Below are 25,882 nucleotides of genomic sequence, written 5' to 3' on the forward strand. Positions count from 1 at the left end.
TGGGAACATACAGACTCTACCAAACTTGTTGATTAGAGTGCTTTTGGAAGGATGCTATAAGTATCGGCCTGTTTATATTGACTTAGAACTCAAGGCTAGTCATTACGGATTCCAGAACAGAGATTAGCCATAAAATCCCTATCTATTGTCTTTTCTGAGTACATGGAAAAGTATCAGAAAACTCGGATGGGTTCATAAAGCTAGTAAAAAAAGCCCAAGTTGTAAAATTTCTATGTGCATCCCTTTATACAATAAACTATTATGGGTGAATGTGTTAGTATCAAGTAGTCCTTCTATACCATCTTTGCTTTGACATTCATATATTTATATAACAATATAAGGAGATGCCACGTACTAGGCGCCTACTCAGGTATAGAACAGACATCTTCTCTATTCTCACTTAAGGTAGAGATTTTATAAACGGGAATCTCCAGTTCATAGATGAGGCAGGGGGAGTGGCATTGAATTGCCCACACTTACTTAGAGTTAAAAGCGTGATAAAATAGAGCTGATATATGAACTCCTGTTTTTACTTATACACCCACCTGCTCTTAGCCCTACAACCACTTGGCCCAGGGTCACTGGTGCCGAGGAGGGTGAGGTCAGGTAAAAATCCTGCAAGCAAGTCAATCCTTTAATTCCCGATGAGGTATGCAACACAACGACGAGTACTTACCCTGTTTCAGGACTCATTCTAAATACTTTGTATCAACATGTTCAATCATTTAAATCAGTATTTCTACTTTTTATTTATTTTTTTAAAATATATTTGTATTTATTTTTTACAGAGAGGAAGGGAGAGAGATAGTGAAAAACATCGATGAGAGAGAAACAGCTGCCCCAATCAGCTGCCTCCTGCATACCCCCCACTAGGGATGTGCCCGCAACCAAGGTACATGCCCTTGACTGGTATCGAACCTGGGATCCTTCAGTCCACAGGCCGATGCTCTATGCACTAAGCCAAACCTGTTAGAGCTAAATCATTATTTTTAAATGAATAGCATGGTCCACTTTGAGGGGAAATCAGTTACCTATAAGCACAGGCCAGCGGTCCTGAGGGTGGTGGTTGTTAATTTCCTGAAATCATTCCTCTCTCCTTTACCAACTCAGTGCCTGAGCACTGCTTGGAAGGACTCAGAGGTTGAATCGACTGAAATACAAAGGGCGCCATGTTGATCAGCAATGACCGCAGTGGAGTCCTAGGAAGAGTGAACTGTCAGGAACCTGCCATCACTGGCTGTGGGGCTATCGCAGGGCAGAGGAAGAAATGTATTTTGCTGGTAAGAGGACTTTCAAAGGGAGACAGCAGGTCTGATTACATAAGCAATTTCCACCTAACATGCTACTGGGCTGCAGGTCTAGAAAGTTTTATCTGAAAGGCAGCAAGTTCATATGTTTGCAAAAAGACACTGTTGCAAACGATCAAACCACTTACTGGAAAGGTCAGCCCACTTTACAATATCCTAGATAATTTATAAAGTTTCCACATGATAAATGCCAACAATCTCATCAAAAAGTTAAATTGCAGTTATAGAGAATTTTCTTCCCAGGGAAATGAGTCCAATAAATGTAGATTCATCCTCTGCTGCTACTTCTCTGCCTGGAAGCACAAAAAGGGCCTCCCAGACTCTAAAAAAAAAAAAAAAAAAAAAAAAAATGCGTTGGGAGACAATAGTCTATTACAAATACTTGAAAATGAGGTTCTGTTAACCCAATAAGAAAAGAAAGCATACTTCCAGCCAGTCCTGTGGGCACACAAAGTTAAGACTGAAGCATTACTCAGCCACAGTGCTCAAAATTATTGCGGGACATGCTGAGCTAAATGCCCAAGACAGTTGCTGGCGAACACAGAACTAGGCCCTCACAGAGAAATGCGCTGTGTGAGTTAGACTGACCACGACCAGCTGGCTGATGCTCCTAAAAGCAAGACTTGGCTGTGAGGGAAGGAGTGCCGGCTGGGGACCCTCTCAGCTTTATCATTATTGCCCACATTTTGCAAGGGTTTTGTACACTGAGGTCACAGTACCCACCATGTAGGGTTGTGGTACAGATTGAACATCTTATCTTAAGAAACAGCTTGTACTAGGGCCAATACACAGCACAGACTCAATAAACGGAACCTTATTCAGAGACTAGGGGCCCGGTGCACAAATTCGTGCACAGGTGGGGTCCCTTGGGGTTGGCCTGCGGGCCAAAACCCACAGTCCAATGCTGCCTGCTGCTAGTACCTGCTGCTCCATCTCACCCCAGCCCCGCTGTGCCTGCCTTGGGCTCACGTCCAGTCAGTCCCGATCAGGAGAGGCTCATGCCACCACAGTGGTGCTCGCCAGCCATGAGTCCTGCATCTGGCACCTGTCCTGAGAGGGGGGAGGGCAGGATGTGATCGGCCCACCTGGTGGGCGGTGGAACACCCTGGCGGGTCCAGATCCATCCTGCTGATGTTCACACTGGTTGTCGGGAGCCACCTGGCAGCCACTTTTATATAGTTTCTTCCTTGTGGAGTGTCTAGGGAGGGGAAGCAGCTGCGGTGCCCAAGGCCAACTTACAGGAGGCCAGAGGTGCTGTCAGGATCATGCCAGCAGCATGGACCTGCAGAACTGCTGAGGGAGGGAGTGGCTGCCACTGGGCTGGTGGGCCACCGGGACAGGTCGGTCAGCTGAGTGGAGCTCCTGCTATGGGAGCACACTGACCACCAGGGGGCAGCTCCTGTGTTGAGCATCTGCCCCTGGTGGTCAGTGCATGGCATAGCGACCAGTGTCAACCGGTTGACTGGTCGACTGGTCATTCAGTCGCTTAGGCTTATATATATATAGACTAGTGGCCCGGTGCACGAAATTCGTGCACGGGGGAGGGTGTGTTCCTCAGCCTGGCCTGCACCCTCTCCAATTTGGGACCCCTTGAAAAATGTCCTGCCAGTTTATAGGGATTGGGCCTAAACCAGTAGTCGGACATCCCTCTCGTAATCCGGGACTGCTCTGCCCACACTGCAGTCACCGCTACTGCCTCAGCCACTGCCTGCCCAAGATCCATGGCTGTGGGGAGAGGGCCCGTGCCCACGCCTCGCAGAGAATCAGCTGGGTGGAAGTGCTGTACGCTGGCAGTGGGCCAAGGACCAGTCCCTAGACCCCGCCAAGTGGGCCCAGCTGCAGAGGAGCCTGGATAAGAAGCTGGGCGAGCTAAGCAGCCAGAGGAGGAGCAAAAGGAGGGAGAAGGAGATGTGAGCCGGCCCTCACACCCTCCGGCCTTGTCTTTGCAAATGCGGGTGGGAGCAAGCGGCTGTCCATGGTGCTGTCTGTGCCTTGTAGCTGCTCCTGTGACGTGACCAGGGCTGCATGAGCAAGCCAGGGGCCTCTGGGAGGGGGTGGGTCCTCGGGCCCAGCGTGCCATGCCTTGCGCTGGGGTGGGGGCGGGCTGCAGTGGCTGTTCTCTGGACCTCCTGGGGAGAGCCGCCCCAGGTCTGAGTTTTGCTGGCACCAAGGCCCCCTGGGGCTCTCCGAGGTCCCTCACCAACTGCCTTAAGAGAACCTTTAAGAGAGGTTCCAGGAGTCCGGGTTGTGGCCTGGCCTGTGCCCCGCCCTCCTGCCCTCGGATCGCCATGGCGATCGAGGGGCACAGGCCCTCCCGCTCTTCAGTTGCCATGGTGGGGGTCCAGGGTTGATGCCTGGCCTGCACCCTGCCCTCCCGCCCTTCAATTGCCATGGTGGGGGTCCGGGGTTGCTACCTGGCCTGCGCCCCGCCCTCCTGCCCTTCGATTGCCATGGTGGGGGTCCGCAGTTGCTGCCTGGCCTGCAACACGGCCCTCCCACCCTCCGATCACCATGGCAATCGAGGGACAGAGGCCCTCCCGCCCATCAGTTGCCATGGTGGGGGTCCAGGGTTGATGCCTGGCCTGCACTCCGGCCCTCCCGCCCTCCCATCGCCATGGCCGAGGTCCGGGGTTGCCTGGCCTGCGCCCTGCCCTCCCGCCCTTCAATTGCCATGGTGGGGGTCTGTGGTTGCTGCCTGGCCTGCGCTCTGGCCCTCCTGCCCTCCGATGGCCATGGTGGGGGTCCGGTGTGGCCTGGCCTGCGCTCCGGCCCTGTCGCCCTTTGATCACCATGGCGATCGAGGAACGCAGGCCCTTCAGCCCTTCAATTGCCATGGCGATCAGGGCCGCAGGCCAGCCGGCAACAGCAACCCCAGCTTTCCCATGGCAATCACCCGCTGGGGGGTGGGGAAAGGCAGCCGTTGCCCACCCCCCAACTCTTGTCTGCAGCCTGGGTTGCCGATCACCATTCTTCAGTCCTTCCCCTTTCGCCTCTCATCATTGCCAGTATGCAAATTAACCGCCATCTTTGTTGGCGGTTACTGCCATCTTGGCTGTCAGTTAATTTGCATATCTCGCTGATTAGCCAATGGGAAGGGTAGCGGTCGTACGCCAATTACCATGTTTCTGTTTTATTAGATAGGATGGGAAGCTCTCAACTTGCCCTCCCAAACTCCATGTCTCAAAAAAGTCAATAATCTCTTCTTTAAGATATTTTTAATCAGTAAAATGGAAAAAAATTCTACAAGGTTATTGGGAGGATTCAATGAAACATTAAACACTTAGGAGCACTCATTCTTTAATTCACCCAGCGAATATTTATTTGGCCCTGACTATGTGCTGCAGAATTGCCGACTGCTGGTCTGCAGGGAGTGGAGATCTGGGAGGAGAGCATTGTGGGAGACCTCAGGGACTCGGAGTCTGGCTGTTGCTGCATTTTTGTTAATTAAAAGACTTTCTTTTCATAGAAACTCTAATTGTGGATACTGGGACTCTTTCCTTTCATCTTACCTAGCTCTCCATCTGTGGTCATTTGTGTACATTGGATTACAAAACAGCGACAAAGAAACCAGCCTTGCCTTCTCTTTCATTGGAATAATAACATTTTCTAATAGTTTAGGGCCTATAGCAACTCAGGTCTGCCTGCACCCCCACCCTCGTCCCCTTCAGCTGCCTCTAACCCGCCCTTGTCCTGTTCCCTTTGGTGGAATAGACCGCCCTCGATCCTTCACTACCCGCTCCGTCTCCAAGCCCAACACAGATTTACCCCCTTCATGAGGGTTTCCCCAACCTTCTCCGCTTGGAATGACTGCCTCCTGCATTAGGGTCACAGAGCACGCTGTTGGGGTTGAGCTCATTGTGAAGTAATGAGAAGAATGCCTTGCGACCCTCGGAAGGCGACAGAATTGTCTAGTGCCACACTCTCAAACAGCAGTCACTAGACACCTGTTGCTATTTAAATTTAACCGCAGTTTGGTTCATTTTCCCGTTTTCGAATGAAGTGTTTTATGGCAGCGTTTTGGGGGTAGGAGAAGGATTCTGGAGAAAGTTAAGTCACAGCAGAGCTAGTCATAGACTCTCTCCTGCACGCCAGCGTCAGTCGGTTCACAGGCGGTGCCTGGAGAAGAGCTGAGACGGATTCTGACACCACATCGAGGCTCTGTGGGAACAGTCACTGTGATTGATTGTCGAGGCCTGGGATAGAGAGAGGGCAGGGGACTGGCAGCACAGACGCCATCAATCTGCTTTCGCTTCCAAACAACCCCGGGAGGAGCTGTCAGCACTGCTGGCCTACAAACTTCACCCAGTGACCCAGATTCTCAGACACATGTCTGGAGCGTGGCATCTTGCATTTTCATCCGATGAAGAGACATAAGAAGCCACGAAGACAATTGAATTTAACAAGACATCATCTGGGAGGCTTCCGAATAGCATGGTCTCCTGTCTTGCACCTTATTGTTATATTTCAGAAAAATGGCTTTATTTTATTTTGTATTAATTTGCTATGCCATATATTTTAAAATTCAGAGTTCGATGATGGACTTGCCTCTAGTTACAGTTTCCTCATAGAACAGTGGCGTTCAAACGTTCCTTACCACAGCACATTGAGGAAGTGGAATATCAAACTCCTACCAGAGTCCACTGCCCAGGGGAAAAATCCTTAGTAATAAATACCTAGAGGGTACATTTATGAATCACTAATTACCTTTATAAAATAACATAAGCCTATTAACATGCTCATATTTTATAAAATGGAGCTCGATAGACATAAAAATAAACATAAAATGTTACTTATCTTGACTTACGTTGCTTGCATCGGCTCTTAGGCAGTACAGATTTGTCACCATACAAATCAGTGTGAGACTGGTTTGGATATACATGTTTCACACAAGGATACCACAATTCAGGAATGTCTTAAAGTCCAGTCTCCAACAAATTTAAAATCCAAAATATGTAAATATGCATCATTACAGACTACCAAATAGCCCACAGCAAACTTAGTTGATAATGAAACTAGACCCACACTATAACTGAAAATCACTAACAACTCAAACAACACTCAGGATACACTGATAAATTGTGCTTCCCCAAATTGCATGAATTCTATTTGCACGCAGGTATTTTCAATGTTTCCAAGAGAAAAGTATTCTATTTTTTTCTAGTAAAATACTGAATTGAGGAAGCTCAGCCAGCCTTAGTTACATGTCCTTTCTAGTAGAATCATAATTCAGTTGGGGTACTAATAGTCTGTACTTTCATATACAAAATGAAGACACATGAAATCTTTTATTTTATGTTTTCTTATTGATTTCAAAGAGAGGAAGGAATAGGGAGAGAGAGATAGAAACATCAATGATGAGAGAAAACCATCGATTGGCTGCCTCCTACACCCCCATGCTGGGGATCAAGCCCAAAACCCAGGCATGTGCCCTGACAGGGAATCAAACTGGGACCTCCTGGTTCATGGGTCAATGCTCAACCACTGAGCCACATCGGCAGGGCAAGACACATGAAATCTTAAATCACTTGATCAAAAGAATCACAAAAAAAAAGCTTTGGGTTTTAAGATAAATTACTACCTGTTAGTGGACTTTAGAGAAGATGTTGAAAATTTTAATAAAATGTTCAATTAAGGGTTATACACGTATCACTATGAGGCCTGCTGCTTCCCTCTGGCTTATTACATTTGAAAATTAGTATTTCCCCCACACCTTAATCTAGAGGAGAATTAATGGACTTTTAGCAAAAATTTAAATGAGACCTCTGTTCAGCCCATTGCCTTCATTCGATAAATGCTCACTGTTTTCAGATCCCCAGTGTCAGACAAAGGGGGCAGAAACCCAGGGTTTCAGCATGCTGGGTGTGACTCGGGCTAGGACTAGACTATGAGCATCACTGTAAAGCAGGCCAAGACAGATGTGCACAAAAGTTCCTTTTCGGGCTCCATTGCCTTCACCTCTCTCCACCCTGCCTGCAAAAAAGGATTTGATAAATTTCTTAGGAATCGAACTGCTGGAGCTGGAGATAATCGTGTCTGTCACACACAGACAGCCTTCAGGTGGGATACGGCACTGAGTCAACTTTTGTTTGGCCCACCTGGCATTTAAAAGATAAGGAAATTGTACCCAAAAGTCTAGGTTTCCATCCTACCTGAAAATATTGCATGCTCTGGTCGTACTGAGCCCATCTCAGATGTGCCCTCTACCAGTGCCTATGCTTTTCAGTGGACACAGTCCAGCATTTTGTATGTCTGGTCCTCCAGCTGATCCAATCAGTGTTGTTAACTGACTGGTCTATGAAGGTGTTTGGCTCGCTCATTGATGAAATCATCCAGAACGTTTTCAAATAGTTTTAGCAGAAGGTTTTTAAAATTATACAAAGATGATTTTATACTGGCTCTTGCTCTGTCAAATGGATGAAATCAATGAATCAGGTCCTTGGGCAGCTCAGAGCTTCACTATGTGGCAGAATATACCTTACTGCTCAGTGAGGGATATTCTTGGAGTTGCTGGGCTCCGCGTGAAAATCCCTGATTCCTTCCAGCCCTCTCATCTGGAGCCTGGCAACTGACTCTTTAAGGGAGACCTGGGAGCTCCAGCAGCCCGTCCTCACTCCGGTGCTCTCTCCTCACTGGCATTAGGGATCAAATGGCTTAACCTAATGTGCTGCTTGCCTGGTAGTACGTCATCCTTAAAGCATATAGTATTCTTGCTTGCGGATCAGAATATATTTATTGAATACTTACTCAATATGTATTCAGTGGGACATACCACCAGCTGGCCTACTGACCCCAACCCGAGATATACCATCAATTTCAAGAGTCTTGACCTGCCTTTTCCCCCCACTGTGTGTAGTGGCTCATCTAAATCTGGACCCTGGCATTCTGTCTTCGCTTCAAAGCACATGACTCTTAGTCCTATTTCCATCCATGCAAGAGGAAATTAGGAAAATCCCATGGATGTGAACAGACTCAGCATGGTTTTATTTGTGGGTAAAATGGAGCATCCCTGGAAAAGATGGTCTAATAAGGAATAATAAGATGAATGCAGGTAATTGCACCAGCAGAACAACCTTGGCTGAGGACGTAGGAGGTCTTCCTCCTCCCATACTCAGTGAGGACTGGTTTGCCCGCTTCCCTACATGGATGCAGAATCCGCTGTAGCATACCTATCCATCTTCTGAGAGAACGTATGTCACTGTAATAATATTACTTCTCTTTCTTTCTCTGCAACTTTATTATATAAAGACAGAGAAGGAGAAATAGTGGGCCAAGATGGCTCCTAAGTGCCTTGAAGACATTATCTTTTGAGAATTCTATTCGTTTACACAAATTGTTAAAAAAAAAGAAAAAAATCATCTTGCCCTGGCCAGTGTTCCTCAGTGGTTACAGCATTGGCCCCACACCAAAGGGTCTGATTCCAGGTCAAAGGCACCTACTGGCTTGCAGGTTCTATCCTGGGCCCCAGTAGGGGCGAGCAGGAGACAAACAATCAATGTGTCTCTCACATTGATCTCTCTCTCTCTCTCTCTCTCTCTCTCTCTCTCTCTCTCTCTCTCTCTCTTTTCTCCCCCCCCCCCCTCCACTCTTTCTAAAAATCCATGAGAAAAATATTGTGGCGGGAGAACGTTAACCTTCATTTTACCCTAAAGAAAGAAAGAAAAATGCTTGTGTAGAGTTCTTTTCTCACTGTTACAAAGATACAGTGAATTTTTCTCTTGATATCAAAAAATTTGAAAGCAAAAATCCTTTCCCTATTTGCTAAGTGAATTTTCTCTTCAGTCCCCCAAGACCAAGATTTTAAATCTCTAGACTCTAGAGTCTAGATAGAGGGAAAAAATCATGCCATGACTGAAAACCCATAAGGATTTAATTTTTTACTACATTTGTAAGAATATTCTTTGGGTTATTTTGATTAATGGAATGGCTGTCAAATATGGAATAAAGTCAAATATCTACTCAAAGATATTGCACAGATACACACAAGTTCTACTGCCAACTTAATGTTTGCATCACTCTTCATTGGAGGTAGCTCCTAATTATAAACACACATTCACTTACAGGTAGTAATCAATAAGGAAAAGCTTAAGATTTTACCAGAACAGTCATTCCTTCTTTCCTTTATTATTTCACATATTTCCTGAGCACCTATTACATGTCAAGTTTCTCACCAGAAGTGAGAGATAAAAAGATGAGCAACACAGGATTCCAGAATTACCTTGGCGCACACTCCTCAACACACATCTGTGGTATGAATAGGCACTGTAGATGTTGACCAAATTAAAAATGTTTGGAAATATAAGTTAAACACAATCAGGTTTCCTACTGGCCAACTTCCCAAAACCTCTACACACAACACGCACTGCAGCCCCGGAGAGAGGACACACCAGGAAGTGAGCGTCCCCCCACCCCGCCCCCCAGCAGCTGTCTCCAAGGGGCATCTGGAGGAGACAGTGTTTTGTGAGCTGGGAAATGTTAGCCTAGACATTTCACTCAATATTGAATATTGGAAGCTCTTGAAAAGAAAAGGGCTTCATGATATTTCCCTACTTATCCTTCTTTCTGTTCTTTAAATTGGAAATATTGTTTGATACTATTTCTAATGTTACCATAAAACTATCTGTAGGAAATATTTTGAGCTTTTCATTTAAAAAAGCAATATATACCCATACTAAAAACAAATCTAAAAAATAGAGAATTAGAGAAAAAACTCATTTATTTTAGTTCTCCCACTACGGAGAACACTTATAAAGAATGCTCATGTTCTTTCTGACACTTTTATGCATGTGCAAATATTTTTTTCCACAAAAATTACTTCGATGCTGAGTCTTCTGTTCCTTGTTTTCTTCAGTCAACAGTAGATCATGGGCATTTTTGTGCACAGGAGTATGAACATGTCATCGTTTGCAGCAGCCAGAGTGAATCCCATTGCGTAGATGTTCCAGAATTTGTTTGACCAATGCGCTTCTGAGAGAAATGAGACTCCCCTCTAACTTTTTGCTACTAAGGTCATTGTTGTAATAACTAAACCTTAACATACATCTTTTCATATTTGTCAATCACTTTATTAGGATAAATGTCTAGAAATGAAATTGTTATGATTTGCACATTTTACATTTTGGGAGACACTGCCAAATTGTGTTTTTTTAAAAATGTTGTACCAGTTTATACACTCGAGCTTTGAGAATTTTATACAAAATTTAAAATTGGAAGAGGTTTTACTTTAAGAAATTAACAAATGAAAGCTAATGATCATTTGTACAACTTCCAAATATTTGTTTGTAGTACGGTATAATATCTATTTCCTTACCTATGAATTGAGGGCATAGGGTTGAGTTCACATGAGTAACCGTGTTTACATAGCACTGAAATAATTCTAAGTTCGTGAGTTTGACAGAAAATATTTATTTGCATCTCTTACTTGGTTTTGAAATGTGGGGTCTTCTCAAATGTCCATAGCTGCCCTCTGACTCTGGGATGAGGTCAGTATTAGCAAACAGATGATCAATGGGTTATCACAAGCATCAGCTTACACCAAATATCAACCTGTCTGCTCTAAACTTCACACCAATTCACTCACTCAGCAGCCTTGTACTAGTCCAAATCCTTCAAAAGCAATATGCTGCCACTGTTGTCCTCACTATTTCTATTTCTATTACAATTGCTAAAAGAACTCTTTATTGCAATGCCTTAGCATTCTAATGCATAAGCCTCTGGCAACTTTCAATAAAGTAATAAGGAACAATGAGGTAAAAATAAGTATGAAGCAATGCTTTTTAATATTTTAATTTAAAAAACACTTAAAAATGAATGGTAATGTTTAGTGTGTAATAATTAAGTCATAAATGCATACCTCTAAATATAGAGTTTGCTTAATATAGCTTTAAATCAGGCTAGGTGCAAGTTACACAGATGATTCTATTCAGAGCAATCTTTTTCAACATCATTTCCCTACATCCCTGTCAATAAAATAGCAGTGACTGCAGAATAAATGATTCATTAGGCTCTTATAACTTCTTGTCTCATGTAATTTATCTACATAATTTTAAATTACTAGAGACTCTCAAGGATCTTTTCTCACTAAAGTGTTTTGAAATTATCCATATTTTATTAAGTTTCAAGGACAACCCTTCACACACACACCCACACACCCTCACAATTGAAATTAAGTAACCATTTAAATTGCTGTCATAATTCATATATTCATAAGGGAGGAAACTAATGCTAAATTAGAAAGTTACATTTAGCATACCATTCATCCTTTTTTATCTGTTACCCAACAACTGGTGATTAGAAGGACTTGAAGCTATTTTAACCCCCTGGACAGCGAAATCCACTTTCAAGGATCCTGGTTTAGGCTGCCTTTCTCAATGGAGTGCCCTCCTCCTCGCTGTATTGCATATGTAATAGGCGTGAGTGTTCTTCAAGTTGGTATAGCAATTTCCTACATTATTCCCGCAATAAAAATGCGATTTAGCCAAATATTAAATTATTGCAATTACAAATCTGTTAATCTAGCGCACATTTTACTCATTTGTGTAACTTTAAAATTCACTCTCATTTGATTGACTGTTTTAATCTCCCTTAACTAGTGAGTAACTGAAAATAAAGGGTTCGTTCCTAGCACTGCGAGGACGAAAAATAGGAAGTGCTTAGGGACTGCAGGGGGATATATTAAAATCTGTCCGTTTTCTCGTTTACATATTCTCATTCTGTGTGTGTACAAACCCACTGCAGTGAGAAGGCAGAGCCCCAACTCGCGGTCTCACAAAAGCACCGCGCTGGTTCCATGTGTTGACAGCAGAAATTGGCCCACATCTCGAGCCATTTCCTCGGAAGACCCAGCCTGGCTGGTGCCATCCAGGTGCCGCACACTCGGAACAGGGGCGCCTGGGAACAGTTCCACGCATCTGTCAGTGCGGTGGCTCATTCTTCAGAGACTGCCATTGGCTGCCTGGGACCCGAGCGCCATCCATCTTACCGGGTAGGGCATGGCCGGGCGGCCTGTAAGAGGCTGAGAGGGGGGCCAGCCCGTCCAGCACGGAGGAGGGGGCCGGAGGAGGGGGCCTTAAAGCCCCGCTCGCCCTCCTCGGGGCGCTGAGTGAAAGATCTGTCATCTCTCCCATTTCCTGGTGCTTGGTATGCACATGGTGTCCGCCTGCTCCTGCTCCAGGAAAGAGGCGATTTTTCAAGCTTAGGCAAATGTGGCAAAGCGCAGGGTCTGCTGGGGTCTCATTTTTCCTCATCATGTCACTGGTTTGAACGGATTTGAGAAAATGAGATTATGTTTTTCCTCTTTTCTCCTTTATCCAGCTATTTGTTTATTTATTTGCTCATTTAGAGGTGGGTTGTCACAGAGAACTGGCCCGATTTCTCTCTTGTTTTCATACACATTTCATTAGTGTCCCTGAAGATTTAAGACCCCAAAGGGAAACATCCCAGATCTCATCACAAAAAGCATAGATTTACTCTTAAAATCAAAACAGAAGGCCACATTAAAGAAGACCGTTTCTGAATGAAATAATCTAGAATATTGCCATGTCCAAGATCTATTGCTTTAATCTTTTCAGCTATTCTTAAAACCCCAAGGAAGTTGAATAAACATATTACATACATTGGACTTTCAATTTAATATCGTTTTAATCTTTCTGTGTCTGGAAAGAATATTTATAGTTTCTTCATTTCATCAATGAATCTGAAAGGAGTCTCAAATATAAAAGCACTTGGGGGTGAAATTGGTGTCAGTGCTGGTTTCCTGGGGTATTTGAAGCACAGATTGATGACATAACACTATGCGTTGGTGACCATAAGCACTTTCTGAGGGTAGACAATGAGAAAACTAATACTGGGTTTCACTTCAGCCAGAACCTAATGGTGTGTTTCTGAGTTTAAAATTATAACATTTTTATAATAAGCCTCATAAGGACATGAGTTTATTACGTAGCATAGTCATAACCCCTCATTAAAAAAAAAAAAAAACCCTCGAAGATTAACTGATTACCAGAGACAGTGTATGTGGAGCTTATTGCAAACCGCGCTGTTTCTCCTGACTGTATGCATGGAGAGGGAAACAAGACACATATTTGGTGACTATGCTAGCCGGGTACCATGTAGTTTAAAACAACAGCAAAAGTGAAAACGAAGTCTTGACCTCGGTGGATGGACTAGATGTGTGAACAGCAAATGCTGGTCACCAACATCCCTGGCCTTCTGTCCTCCGCTGGTAAGTGGGGCGACGTCAGTAATTCCTGATATTAATGAGGAGCTTTACAACTTACAAAGCACTGCCGAGGAGGTTGCTCCATTTACACCCCGAAACATCCCTCGAGGGGAGGGAAATGGAGCCCAGGAAGGAAAGGGACTTGCCCAAGGTCAGGGCACTGATGTTAAAGGCGATGGCCAGTTCTGCGCTCTGCGTCATCATGTGCCACCCCCTCCCCCTAGCCCCCCTCCCCCGCCCGCCCGCCACGCCCCCTTTCCAATGGCTTTGCCGTTCAAGTGAGTCCATGCAGTGACATAACTTGAAAGTTTTCACAGATTTTGCCAAGGGACTGCCAGTTCCTCAGGGGCTACTTGGCATTGTTCTCTGCCCTGAGAGGCATTGCTTACAGCCTCCTGGGGGCCAGGCCCGGGGGAAATGACTGGCCTGGCCGCCAATGGCCATCACTGCCCTGTGGTCTCAGCCACCCGGTCCCTCAGAGCTTCCCTCTGGAGGCCGGAGGAGGGGGAGGGGCTTGCACCGACGTGCACCAGGGCCAAGCGGAGCCGCGGCATTAGCCTGGGCAGTAACTGGAACTCACGCAGTTGGTTTGTTAAGTGTCCCTGCGGTTAAGCAGGACCAGGGACGCAGGTTCCCCGCGCGGTTTGTATGACTATGTAACAAGTCAAAGCCATTTTGGCCAGAACGGATCTGTGACTAACTGACTGGAGGCGACGTGCGGGTTCCCAAACCCACGTCTGCGGCTCCTCCGCCTGGCACCGGAGCCTGGGTGCCCGGCGGTGCGGCTCCGGGCCCCGGACCCACGCGGCAGAAAGGCGGGCGCGCCCCGCGATGGAGCGCGCGACCCAGGCCCACCGGCGGGGTCCCCGGCCCTCGCCTCCCTCCTCCTCCAGGGCGTGGGGAGCGAGGGTGGCAGGGCCCCAGGCAGCCCCGGCGGCCGCCGCCCGGATCTCGGCCGCCCCCGCCCCTCCTCCCGGGCGACCCGGGCTCCGCGGGAGCAGCTGGCGCGCGGGAGGACCTGCCGCACCCGCTCCTGGCGGCCGCCCAGCCGGATGCAGGGGCGCCGGCAGGTGATGCTGGAGGACAGGACCAGCCGGGACCCGGGATCCGGGATCCGGACCCGAGCGCGGCTGCGGAGCCGGGAGGCAGAGGCGTGGACGCGGCGGAGGAAGCCGGCGGAGGCGGGAGGCCGGGGGGCGGCGGGTTTGGAGAGGGGGGTGCAGGGCCGGTAGCCATGAGAACTGCGGCTCGCGAGCTCGGGCGCAACTGGTCCCCGGAGCTCTGACCTGGGGGCGGCGCCCGGAGACGGCGGGAGAAGGCGGGGGTGCAGGAAATGGACGCAAAGGCTGAAGCTAAACCGAAAATGGACGGGAATCTTTCTGAGAAGCTGGGAGGGTGCGGACGATCGAGCTGGGAACAGTGATGAGAAAGCTGGCGAGGCAAAGGAGGCGAGAAACCCCCAGATTTCAGAGCGAGGCCACGAAAGGGTAAACAACATATTTTGAACAGAAAGACCAAGAAAGCAAAATGCTTCCAGAACTCAAAATCCAATACAGGGAAAACACCCAACCAGGTTCAGGGGAACTGGCCCCTGAAGCTGCCGAGAGAAGCCGCGGAGATACTGGTGAACAGAAAGGGAAGAAAGGGAGAAAGGAGGGAAGACAGATTATACCAGACAAGAAATAGTAAGTTACTTTTTAATTTCTTTTTCATTGACAAACTATTTCCAAAGTCAGTTTGGGCACGAATATTCCCACAAAATTCTTAGCCCCTTACACACCAAGATGATAGCATCTACACTAGATAAAAATGCATCCAAGAATACACACACATTATTTTGTCAGTTGCAAAGATCATATTTTGTCCCCCTAAAAACAATCTCCAAGTCTTGAAAATTATCCCACCTCTTATAGACTATTCTATTTTTGGCCAAAGTACACTAAACAAAGGACTTTTCAGTGTGTGTGTGTATGTGAGGTGGGCTCTTAGAGACAACCCCATTTTTGAGAAATTAATAGAAACACCGCCAAGCCATTTTAGTGACCCCCTTTTCCCAAGGCCTCTAGCCAACAATCTGTCTTGGAATTCAGAGGCGAGCTGCCCAGACCACAGCACGGGAGGCGCCTGCCTTCCCCATCTGTTAAGGAGACAGCGGTGAGCCTGGGGGCTGCAGCGAGCCAGCGGCTTACCTGGTCTGTGCAGGTGGGGCTGCTGGAAGGTGTGCTGGAGGGCTCCGTGGCAGAGCAGCATGGCACAGGCACTTATCCACAGGTACAGGGCCCAGGACATCGCCGAGACCACCGCCATGCTCTGGAGGGGACAGCAGACAGGGAGGGTCAGCCCCAGCTCCCAGGCCCCAGCCCACTCAGCTCCACTGAGGAGAGCAGGGGGTCTGGGGCTCATGCCCCTCTGCTGCTAGAAAACCAGGCCAGCAGAGGTCATGCCGCGCGGCAGGACTGAAGAAAAGCACTCTCCAGAAGATCATGCATTCATTTGTGAAATTCAGCAAAACCAAACTCCAAGAATTCCCAAAAGACAAAAATAAATTAAAGTTTGCCTGTGGCTTAGGCGGTTTGAAACACAGTATCCTAACTAACCTTCCTGTTTGACACACTGATCTGTAAGTGACAGTTTTTCCAGGCACTGGAAAGCTGCACACTCCTGCTCATTCTAACTTCATTGCAAGTCTGACATAATGAAAGGAAAGAGTGGATTCTTTTTTTTTTTTTAATTCTACAGTCATGAATTTTTAATCACTATGCTATCTTCTAAACTAAGTAATCATTCCTCAGAGGCATGTTGTAATCTCCTGATAGAATCAGTCTCTCTGGCTGGACTTAAAATCAGAAGGAATTGTCTTCAGCCGGAATGAGTTTCACATGCAGGACCTGTGCGTCTGCCACAGAGCAAGCCGTCATTTACAATATCGCTTCGCCGCCTCGGATCCCGTTGTGGCATTTGAGGTACAGTGCTGATGAATATGCATACACAGGTGGTGTATGCATTTATGGATGAGCACACACCTTTTCACAGGCACCGAAACTTTGACAGTCTTATCTGCACCCATACGGACCTTAGAGCTGCAAAGGCTCAGCTACACTACATAATGTCCAATTTCTCAAACAGCACCTTCTGCCGCACTTCATCTTGCCAGATTAATCAATTTGAACATCACCCTCACTCAGCCAGTGATAGGGAAGCATTTTCTACACAGGAATCCAGTGAAGTGTATGCTATTCTCTTAGGTAGAGAGAGCTTCGGGACCAAGTTTCTTTCTTTTTCTTTTTCTTTTTCTTTTTTTTTTAAATTTCCCCTTGTCAAATCATACAGTTCAAGGACTCCAACTATATATTTAAAACCTGCTAGTGACCTCCCATTGTGGCTTTTTTACTCATGGAAATTAGTACTCTTTCAAGAGACTGTAATTTTAGAAAGCAAAAATATGCATTATATGTGTGTGTGTGTGTACAGACATAGTACAAGCTAATTTATGGGTTTTAAGAGAGAGATGTCTTTAAGAAGGGTTTTAGGACTATAATAGACAAATGGTGACAACCATAATTAAGTGCAAAGTAGGAAAACATTATTTTCAACAGCTTGTGCTTTTCCGGCCCCAGTCTGGGATTCAGATGGACCATCCACTTTCTAATTGTCTCACTGCCCACTGTTTACTTTTGTGTACAACAGATTTAGCTCATTGTCTCCAGAACTATCAGTGTAACATAGGTTCATTCTCTTCAGCAGTTAAATAGCAACACCCCTCCTGGGAATCCTGAATGAATGCATTTTGGGGTCTTTGCAAAATACCCTGAAAATTATAGAAAGACAAAGCAGAGGTGACCGTGGCACGCACTGACTGCTTGTGAATTTCAGCTAAAATGCAGCAGGAATTCATCTAAACTTGGAAAAAGCCTACCACAATCAAAATGTCACAGTTGTCCAGTGCCTCTTGCTCATTTCATCACCCACTTGATCTTGGCACTCAGAAAGATTACTGTGACTTGACCTTTACAGGATTTTCTTTCTTTTCCTTTCTTTTAAATTTAACTTTCTTTCATTCTCAGCATTACTTTCAAGGTCCCTACATATCGCTCCATAGCTTACTCTCTATGTTGATAGGTGCTTTCCCCCAAATAATGCATGCAGCCTTACCTAGTTCCCTAGAGAAGACGGAATAGGTTACAAATCTGCTTTCTGAATCTTAAATCCTTAGAAGAGGCTTCTTACCTGAGAAATCCAGCCAGGAGCAGAGCTCTCTGTTAGTGTTCATTGGAAAGCTCTACCACTTTCTAAAACCCATCTGTGCCACAATTCGAGATATTTTTAAAGAGAGCTTCCAATAGTCTTCTTTATCAGGATTTTTTAAAAAATGTTTCTTCTCTTCTGATGCTATTTCCACAATAAAGGAGACATCGGGTTCATTCAGACTGTATTGTCAAAAGAGGAGCCAAGGTTTGAAGGCTGGAAACCTTGTCATTTTCACCTTTAAATCATCTCCTGGCGTCACCTCTGCCTGACGAGACCTTTGAAGTGATGGTGAGATAATGTGCAGTTTCCTGATGAGAATCAGTTTATAATTAATGACGGACCATCCCCTCTCCGGTGCATTCAGGGCAGAGTAGGCAGCAAAATGTAGGAGCTGGGCTGCTACACGGTGCTGTAAGTAGCAGGAGTCTGTTTCAATACATCCCTCCTCTGTAAAGTATCACATGTCTTAAAGTGACATTACCTCTATTACAGCTACAGTGGGTTGTACTACCTGCCCACTAACTCTTCCACAACTCGAGCAGCACTGTAACACTGTAGTGCCTGGTACGTTAGGTTAGAGATTGTATCAATAACACTCATTTGCCAAAAGAATAAAGAAGGAAGGAGAAACAAAAGCAAAAAGCATTCTGCAAAATATTGATAGCGTTAATGGGTATTAGACCTCTAAAGTAAATGGGAAAGTGAAATATGAGCCATTTCTTACCCCTTAATGTTCTTATAACCAATAAGTTAACAAAAAATGTTGGTAAGTTCATATACATTCAAGTCTCTCAAATGTTTTGACAGCTAAATCTGGGAATATGGCATATCTCTAACACAATATAATGTTTATCTGCATAAGCCCAATAGAAACTTTCTGAGTTTTTTTTAACATGTTTAATAAATAGAAATATGTCATTTCCAGTATTGAAGTCTGGGTTTTGACAAATAAATATGACAAAAGCGCTATTTTTAAATGTCCCTCCTTCTCAAATAAAATGCTGAGATAAGAAGAGGAAATACTCAAAAGTTCAATATTTTGTTCTAGTGCTAAGGTTTGAACACTTTCTTCTTCGGAAATCCAGTGTGTTTGGATTGTACCTAAATATCAACAATGTAAGGTCACTTACAGACGGCATTGCACCAGCCATGATTCTCAGAAATACTCATCCAATTCTTTCACAAATCCCCTATAAAGCACCTAGTGTGTGCAGATGCATGGGGACAAGGCAGAAAACACGATTGACGTGATCTCCATGGTCAAAGATTCTAGTCTTTCGTGTTGTTTTGAAAATCAAGTTAATTCTTATAATTTTCCTCCTCAAAAGCCTTTTGAAATGTTTCAGAATGCTCTCTTGCCTTTTTGCAGGCATTATAAAGAAGGTTTGCTGCTGCAATGAATATCTGGAAGTCATTGTCTCTTTCCGTTTTACAAACAATGAGGGAGTGGGGGGGGGGGGGCCTTCAGACTCATCAGTCTTTCCCACTGGTCTTTCTCATTGCACTGTGCATGCATAATAGCTCTTTGTAACTTAACAACTGTTTAGTGAATCAGACCAATAAACAAATTTCAAGATAACAGTGACTACTAATCTTACAGTTAAAAATAAGTCAAACACTAGAGTTCTACTTGGTATTGTATGTGTCCTTTCTGTGGTTCATTATTGTTGTATTGGTGAATATATATAGAAAGTTGACACAGACTGGGCAATATCAAGACTAAAATAATAATAACATCAGTGGCAGTAGCTAATGTTTGTTAAGCCTTCACCATGTGCTGCTTCTACTCCATAGTATGTTTCCTGTAAGGTGTAATTCAATCCTTTTCACTGACCCCAGAACATATTGCTATTATCTCCATTTCATGAGCGGTGAACTTGAGAGAGGACAGAGAGATTAAGAAATTTGCTGAAGGTAATAGAGCGAGTAAGTGACAGAGAAGGTTGCAAACCCCAGTGATTAGGTTAGGAGCCCATCTATTAAATACCGGGATAAAACAATTTCTGGGAAAAACAAACTACACGAAGTTAATTATTACATTATACACTGAGTGGCCAGATTATTATGACCACCCCATCAATACAATGAAGTGAATTAGTTATGCAAATAATAATAATAATAAAACCTTGAGTATTTGCTTAGGAAGTTTTCAATATTCAGTATTTTTGGAAGTGTCAATGAAGTACTGATGGGGTGGTCATAATAATCTGGCTGGTCATAATAATCTGGCCATTTAATGTACATTAACATTAAAACACTCTCAAAAAATTACTCACTTTTTTAAGAGGCAAATATTGAGTCCCTTCCAGGCATTTGGAAAATAGCAGTGTGAAGACTGGTCTTGTTTTGGTTCTTGCTATGCTAATGAATTAAAATGAAAAGGAAGTTCACATTTGCTAATAAAGGCTACCATTTTGAAAATCTGTAACCATTCTTTTCTTCATTTCTATGGATTTAATTAAGGCTCAATATAGTTCCTTATCTAGAATTCAACTCATTTTAACAAACTTGAAATATGTTCTATGGATTCTGTTCAAGCCACTCAAATAAGAATTGTTGATAATTAAAATTTTTTAAAAAATTAAAAAGATTGGAAGAAAGACTTGCCCTTTAAGGTTTAAGTGAATTTCTATCTATGTATGTAATAAAACAAGAATATCAACACTTCCATTTTTTTCTAACAAATACATTGTAGTTGATTATATTGCAGCCAATTATCATTTATCCTAATAATATAAGCATCCATACACATTGATAATTAAGACAATTTAGTCCATTCTCCCAACTAAAAGTGAACTACTTTCACACATCTCAAAGAAGTGTGGGCCTTTCTACCTTTGCAACTGTAAGCTTGCCCTTCCTGATCCTTCTTGGTTGGGAGGACTGTAAACTTTCAGCCAATGAGGTACTGCTTTAAAGTTGGAACATGTAAAGGTTGAAGCACCTCTCCCTCCCCAGATCTCTCTTTGCACTCTCAGCCTGGATCCATGACTGGCTACAAAGAGGAGAGGCCTCTCATTTCCCATACCAACCCATAATGCATGTACATAATGAATAAGCAATAGTTTGTTCTTTAAGCAATTGAGACTTGGGGGCTACTTGTTATTACAGCATATCCAAATCTATCCTGACTGATGAAGATTTTAGCCAGTATTATTCATATAACATTTTTTCATTAAACAATTTTTATGTCCTAGCCACTGTTCTAAGCACTAAGGAGATAGCAGTGTCTACATCTCACCAAGTTCCTACCTTCACTGAGCCCTCTGCAATAGGAATACTTTGGAGGTCTTTTATTAGAGGAGTGTTAGTTCCAAAGCATTGATTGTTGCAGCTGGAGTACCTAAGGGTTCTCATAAACCAAGAGTTATAAGCTGATCACTTACGTTGCCCATGAGCATGCTCTGTTCAGCCATTTTGTTATGCAGCACAATATTTCAAAAGGCAAAAGACCAGAGCACCATAGCCCATCCCTAATGCTTAATTCTCATGGAATCCTACCTAATGCTTAATCCCTAAAGATACACCTTTCAAATACAGTGTCTGCATAAGTGCACACTTGTGTATACATTACAGAAAGAAAATCCCAATCACCAGAACTCCTCCCTATGGAGGAATCCACATTCTGTCATAAGAAAGGCTCAGTGAAAGTAAGGGGGGTGGGGGAGCTGACACACTCAGAATTCTTAAAGAAACAAGAATATTCAGCAAATTGCCTGCATAGTAAAAGTCAGGGGGAGGAGGGATGGGGTTCCAGTATGTAATAGGGTAGAAATCTGGAGGGAAGAAAAAAAATAGTGAGGAGCAGAGAGACAGAGCTAGAGAGAAACACATTAGAGGCACAGAAATAAAAGCTCTGAGGGCAGGAGTTTCCACTGGGAATATTTTGGTGGAAAAAGATATCCTGTGGCGTGTGACTCCTTCCTGTCTCTCTCCAAATAATTATGAAAACCTGGGGGGAAAATACCCTCACATATACTTTGTAGTAGTAAGTTGTGGGTGGGGGAACCATGGGAGGGCCTGAATTCTGTATCAACGCTCCAAGTACCACCATAAACTCCCTCATTCCCATGATTACCACACTTCCCATTTCTTGGCATCTTTAGCTTAGTTGAGGAACAATCCACTTAATAATTTGGCTATTTTTAATTCACAAATGTGCAGGAAAAAATGAGATGTACAAGATTTTATGTTTGTGCATATTTCTAAATTGAAAAGCAAGTAAGGGAATTTAAATAAATTACATCTGGACTGAGAAACATGCCAACTTTCAGTCAAACTAAAGTGCCTTATATGCACAGCACTTAAACCAGTTCTAAGCATTTCTTGAGAAAACACATTTTGGTTGGGTTTTCACAACCCTGATGTTTTCTCTTATTCCATTTAATTGACTAAAGTGACTGGAGGAGTGGATAAAAGGACCATTGTCGTGGCACCTGACCTCTAATCTCTATGCTTGCTGTAGCATTAAAGCCCAACTTCTGTTTTCTGTAGTAACTGGAGCTACCCATCAGTTGGTTGACAGTGTGTCTGTTTTAAATCCCTGATAATAGATCTTTTCCCTTGGGTAAGTATTAATATTTTTTCCATAGCTCAACTGCATAAATCAATTATGTTATCACCTCTTTTATAGAACTCACTTGAAATATTCCCATCTCTCATGGAATCCTACCTAGCATGTGCCCCATACCAGGTATACAGCAACATCCCTAGCTTGTCAGTCTTCCCTTTGGGATCTAACTATGGTACAAACTAGTATACTTCCCTTATTTACAGTGTTATTCTGTACCATGCATTGTTTCAAAATATATTTAAGCTAAGAATTGGAAAAGGATGATGAATAGAAAGCAGATGAAGTACAACAAGAAAATATGAATTATAATAATTCTATCTAATAAAAGACAAAAAGGGTAATTAACCATACCTCCACTACGCTTTCCATTGGCTAATCAGCGAGGTATGCAAATTAACTGCCAACAAAGATGGCAGCCGGCAGCCACGCAGCTGAAGTGAGCAGGACGCTTGCTTGCTCCAGTGATGGAGGAAGCCAAGGTTCCCCGCCTGCCGTGGCCCCGGCTCTGAGCTCCGAAAGCAACAAAGTTTAAATTATAGAAGCTAAACAAATCCCAGATACCTGCTCAGCCTCAGAACTGGGAGCGCCAGTGACGGCAACATAGTTTCAATTATAGAAGGTAAATAAATCCCAGAATAAAAAAAGAAAAGCAAAAAAGGAGAGTCTGGGAGCTTCAGTCGCCGGCCAGCCTGAAAACGGCTCTCAGCCCCTCACCCAGACTGGCCAAGCACCCCAGTGGGGACCCCCACCCTGAAGGGGGTGTGACCAGCTGCAAACAGCCATCAGCCCCTCACCCAGGCTGGCCAGGCACCCAAGTGGGACCCCCACCCTGATCCGGGACACCCTTCAGGGCAAACCAGCCGGCCCCCACCTGTGCACCAGGCCTCTATCCTATATAGTAAAAGGGTAATATGCAAACTGACCCTAACAGCAGAAGGACTGGGAATGACTGGTTACTATGACACACACTGGCCACCAGGGGGCAGATGCTCAATGCAGGAGCTGCCCTCTGGTGGTCAGTGTGCTCCCACATGGGGGAGCTCTGCTCAGCCACAAGCCAGGCTGATGGCTGCCAGTACAGTGGTGGTGGTGGGAGCCTCTCCTGCCTCCTCAGCAGCACTGAGGATGTCTGACTGCAGCTTAGGTCTGCTCCCCACTGGCAAGTGGACATGCCCCGAGGGCTGCCAGGCTTCCAGAGGGATGTCTGATTGCCAGCTTAGGCCCAATCCCCTGGGGAGCAGGCCTAAGCCAGCAGGTGGTCATCCCCGGAGGGGTCCCGGACTACAAGAGGGCACAGACTGGGCTGAGGGAGTCCCCCCACTCGAGTGCACAAATTTTTGTGCACCAGGCCTCTAGTAATCTACACTAATAAAAGAGAAAAATGGTAATTGGCGTACGGCGATACCTTTTTCATTGGCTAATCAGGGCTATATGCAAATTAACTGCCAACTAAGATTGGCAGTTAACTGCCAACAAGATGGCGGCTAATTTGCATATGTAGGCACAATGCAGGGAGGCGAAAGGGAAAGCAGGAAAAAGCCCCCTGCCACTAACAGTGATCTGAAACCAGGGGGGAGCTAAGAGCTGGGGGGCAGGGCAAAGGCAGCCCTGGGGCCGCCTTTGCCCTGCCCCCCAGCCATGATCAGAGAATCAGGCGCCTTTGCCGCCCTGGCCAGTGATAGCAGGAAGTAGGGGTGGAGCCAGCGATGGGAGCTGGGCAGTCCCAGGAGCTAGGGGCCCCTTGCCTGGGCCTAAAGCGAAGCCCACGATCGCGGCGCCCCCTGCTGCCACTGCGGGTCCCCGCTGCCTGGGCCGGACGCCTAGGCCAGAGGCGTTAGGCCTGGGCAGGGGCGGAGCCTGCAACCGCGGGGAGCTGGGGGTCCCCTGCCCAAGCCTGACACCTCTGCCGGAGGCCTCAGGCCTGGTCAAGGGGCCGATCCGGTGATTGGTGATCGGAGGGTGATGAGGGTCAACTCCTCTGGCGGAGGCATCAGGCCTGGGTGGGGGGCGGAGCCGGGGATTGGGGGGATATGATGGTCCCCTTGCCCAGGCCTGAAGCCTGGGTCAGAGGCGTCAGGCTTGGGCGGGGGGTGGAGCAAGTGATCAGAGGGAGATGGGGTCTCCTGCCCAGGCATGATTCCTGGGCCAGAGGCCTCAGGCTTGGGAGGGGGCCAGAGCCAGTGATCAGCGGGAGATGGGGGTCCCCTGTCCAAGCCTGACACCTCTGGCGGAGGCGTCAGGCCTGGGCAAGGGGCCGATCAGGTGATCGGAGGGTGATGGGGGTCAACGCCTGAGGGCTCCCAGTATGTGAGAGGGGGCAGGCTGGGCTGAGGGACACTCTCCCCCCCCACCCCCACCCAGTGCACGAATTTCGTGCACCGGGCCCCTAGTATATAATATTGATGATGATTAATGATCATATAATAATGAGGAGGATTCTATTGTATTAATACTTACGTTGGGGGGCCTTTTTCTATGTACCAAGCACCAGTTGAGCCATTACATCAGTGTCTCATTTAATACTCACAAAAATGCTAATGGGTCTGTATTACAGTTATTTCTGTTTTGTGGATGAATTCCTAAATTTCAGAGAAGAGACTGAACTAATGTTATAAGGTTGAAGAACTATAAATCATTCTCATCTTTGATTCCCAGAGCTCTAAGCTCTAAGCAACCAAATTCTAGGCAAACAAATTAGAAATAAGTAATAATTTTACATGATAAAGATAAAAGGCCAAGTAAGCAAAGAAAGATGAGCCTACTGTGAAGTTTGAACATAAAATACACACCATCTACTGATATAGTGGAAGCACTATTTAACTCTAAGCTTCCTGGCAGTAGAAGTGAAGAAGAAAACAATTATTTCTTAAAAATATACAGAATCCACAAGGTAAAAAACAAAACAAAAAAACAGCAAAAGCAAACAAGACAAAACAAACAAAAAACTAAATTGGTGGTCAAGAAAAAATAAAAATCATTAACAATAAGACAAAATGAACAAAAGTAAATAATTTTCTATCAAGCTGGCGATATTCAATGGTATAATTTGGATCCGAAATATAAAACAGAATTTCCTGTAACTGTGAAAAAGGGCAAATGGAAGACAAGATTTTTCTTAGGCTGGGAGAAAAGATAACCTTCATGTCGGAGTCTCATTTTTCCCCTCTAGCAGCCTATCTCTGCAATTACTGTATCAATTATAATTCCTCATTGCTTATCGTGTCTGTCTCTCAGAAGAAAAAGAAAGAATAAGGTAATTTCTTTTGTTCTTCCACTTCTCTCTTTATTCTCCTTTTAAAACAGAGAGTTGAAACCATAAGAACTTCACCAACTTCTCTCTAATAAAAGTGATAAATACATTGTTATGTTAGACATTGAGTGGTCACTTTATTACAAGAGTATTAAACATATAAGCAGATGAAGGTCATGAACATGACTGCTTTGATGATAATAAAAGCAATAACATGATTTATAACATGGTTTATAAAACTCTCTGAACAATCACTGGACTCATAGTCACCATCCCCCAAACTCACT

General features: G+C 45.0%; 1 protein-coding gene and 1 long non-coding RNA gene across 3 annotated transcripts in view; one reads left to right on the forward strand and one right to left on the reverse strand.

Annotated features, from left to right (window-relative positions):
* Positions 1 to 18,185, reverse strand: part of TAFA1 (TAFA chemokine like family member 1) — a 502,758-nt gene extending 484,573 nt beyond the window's left edge. Inside the window, exons 1-2 of the mRNA XM_081106194.1 lie at positions 17,752 to 18,185; positions 15,714 to 15,834 (exon numbers count right to left, since the gene is read on the reverse strand). Of these exons, the coding sequence (XP_080962320.1) occupies positions 15,714 to 15,831 (118 nt within the window). The 5' untranslated portion in view covers positions 15,832 to 15,834; positions 17,752 to 18,185. The remainder of the gene's footprint in view (positions 1 to 15,713; positions 15,835 to 17,751) is intronic.
* Positions 14,657 to 25,882, forward strand: part of LOC308529843 — a 60,707-nt gene continuing 49,481 nt past the window's right edge. The window contains exon 1 of one of the 2 annotated variants that reach the window (XR_013996798.1): positions 14,657 to 15,209. This is a non-coding gene — a long non-coding RNA (uncharacterized lncRNA). The remainder of the gene's footprint in view (positions 15,210 to 25,882) is intronic. The other variant, XR_013996799.1, reaches the window with a different exon arrangement.

This window comes from Myotis nattereri (genome assembly GCF_964212035.1).
Source record: "Myotis nattereri genome assembly, chromosome: 14".
NCBI lineage: Eukaryota > Metazoa > Chordata > Mammalia > Chiroptera > Vespertilionidae > Myotis > Myotis nattereri.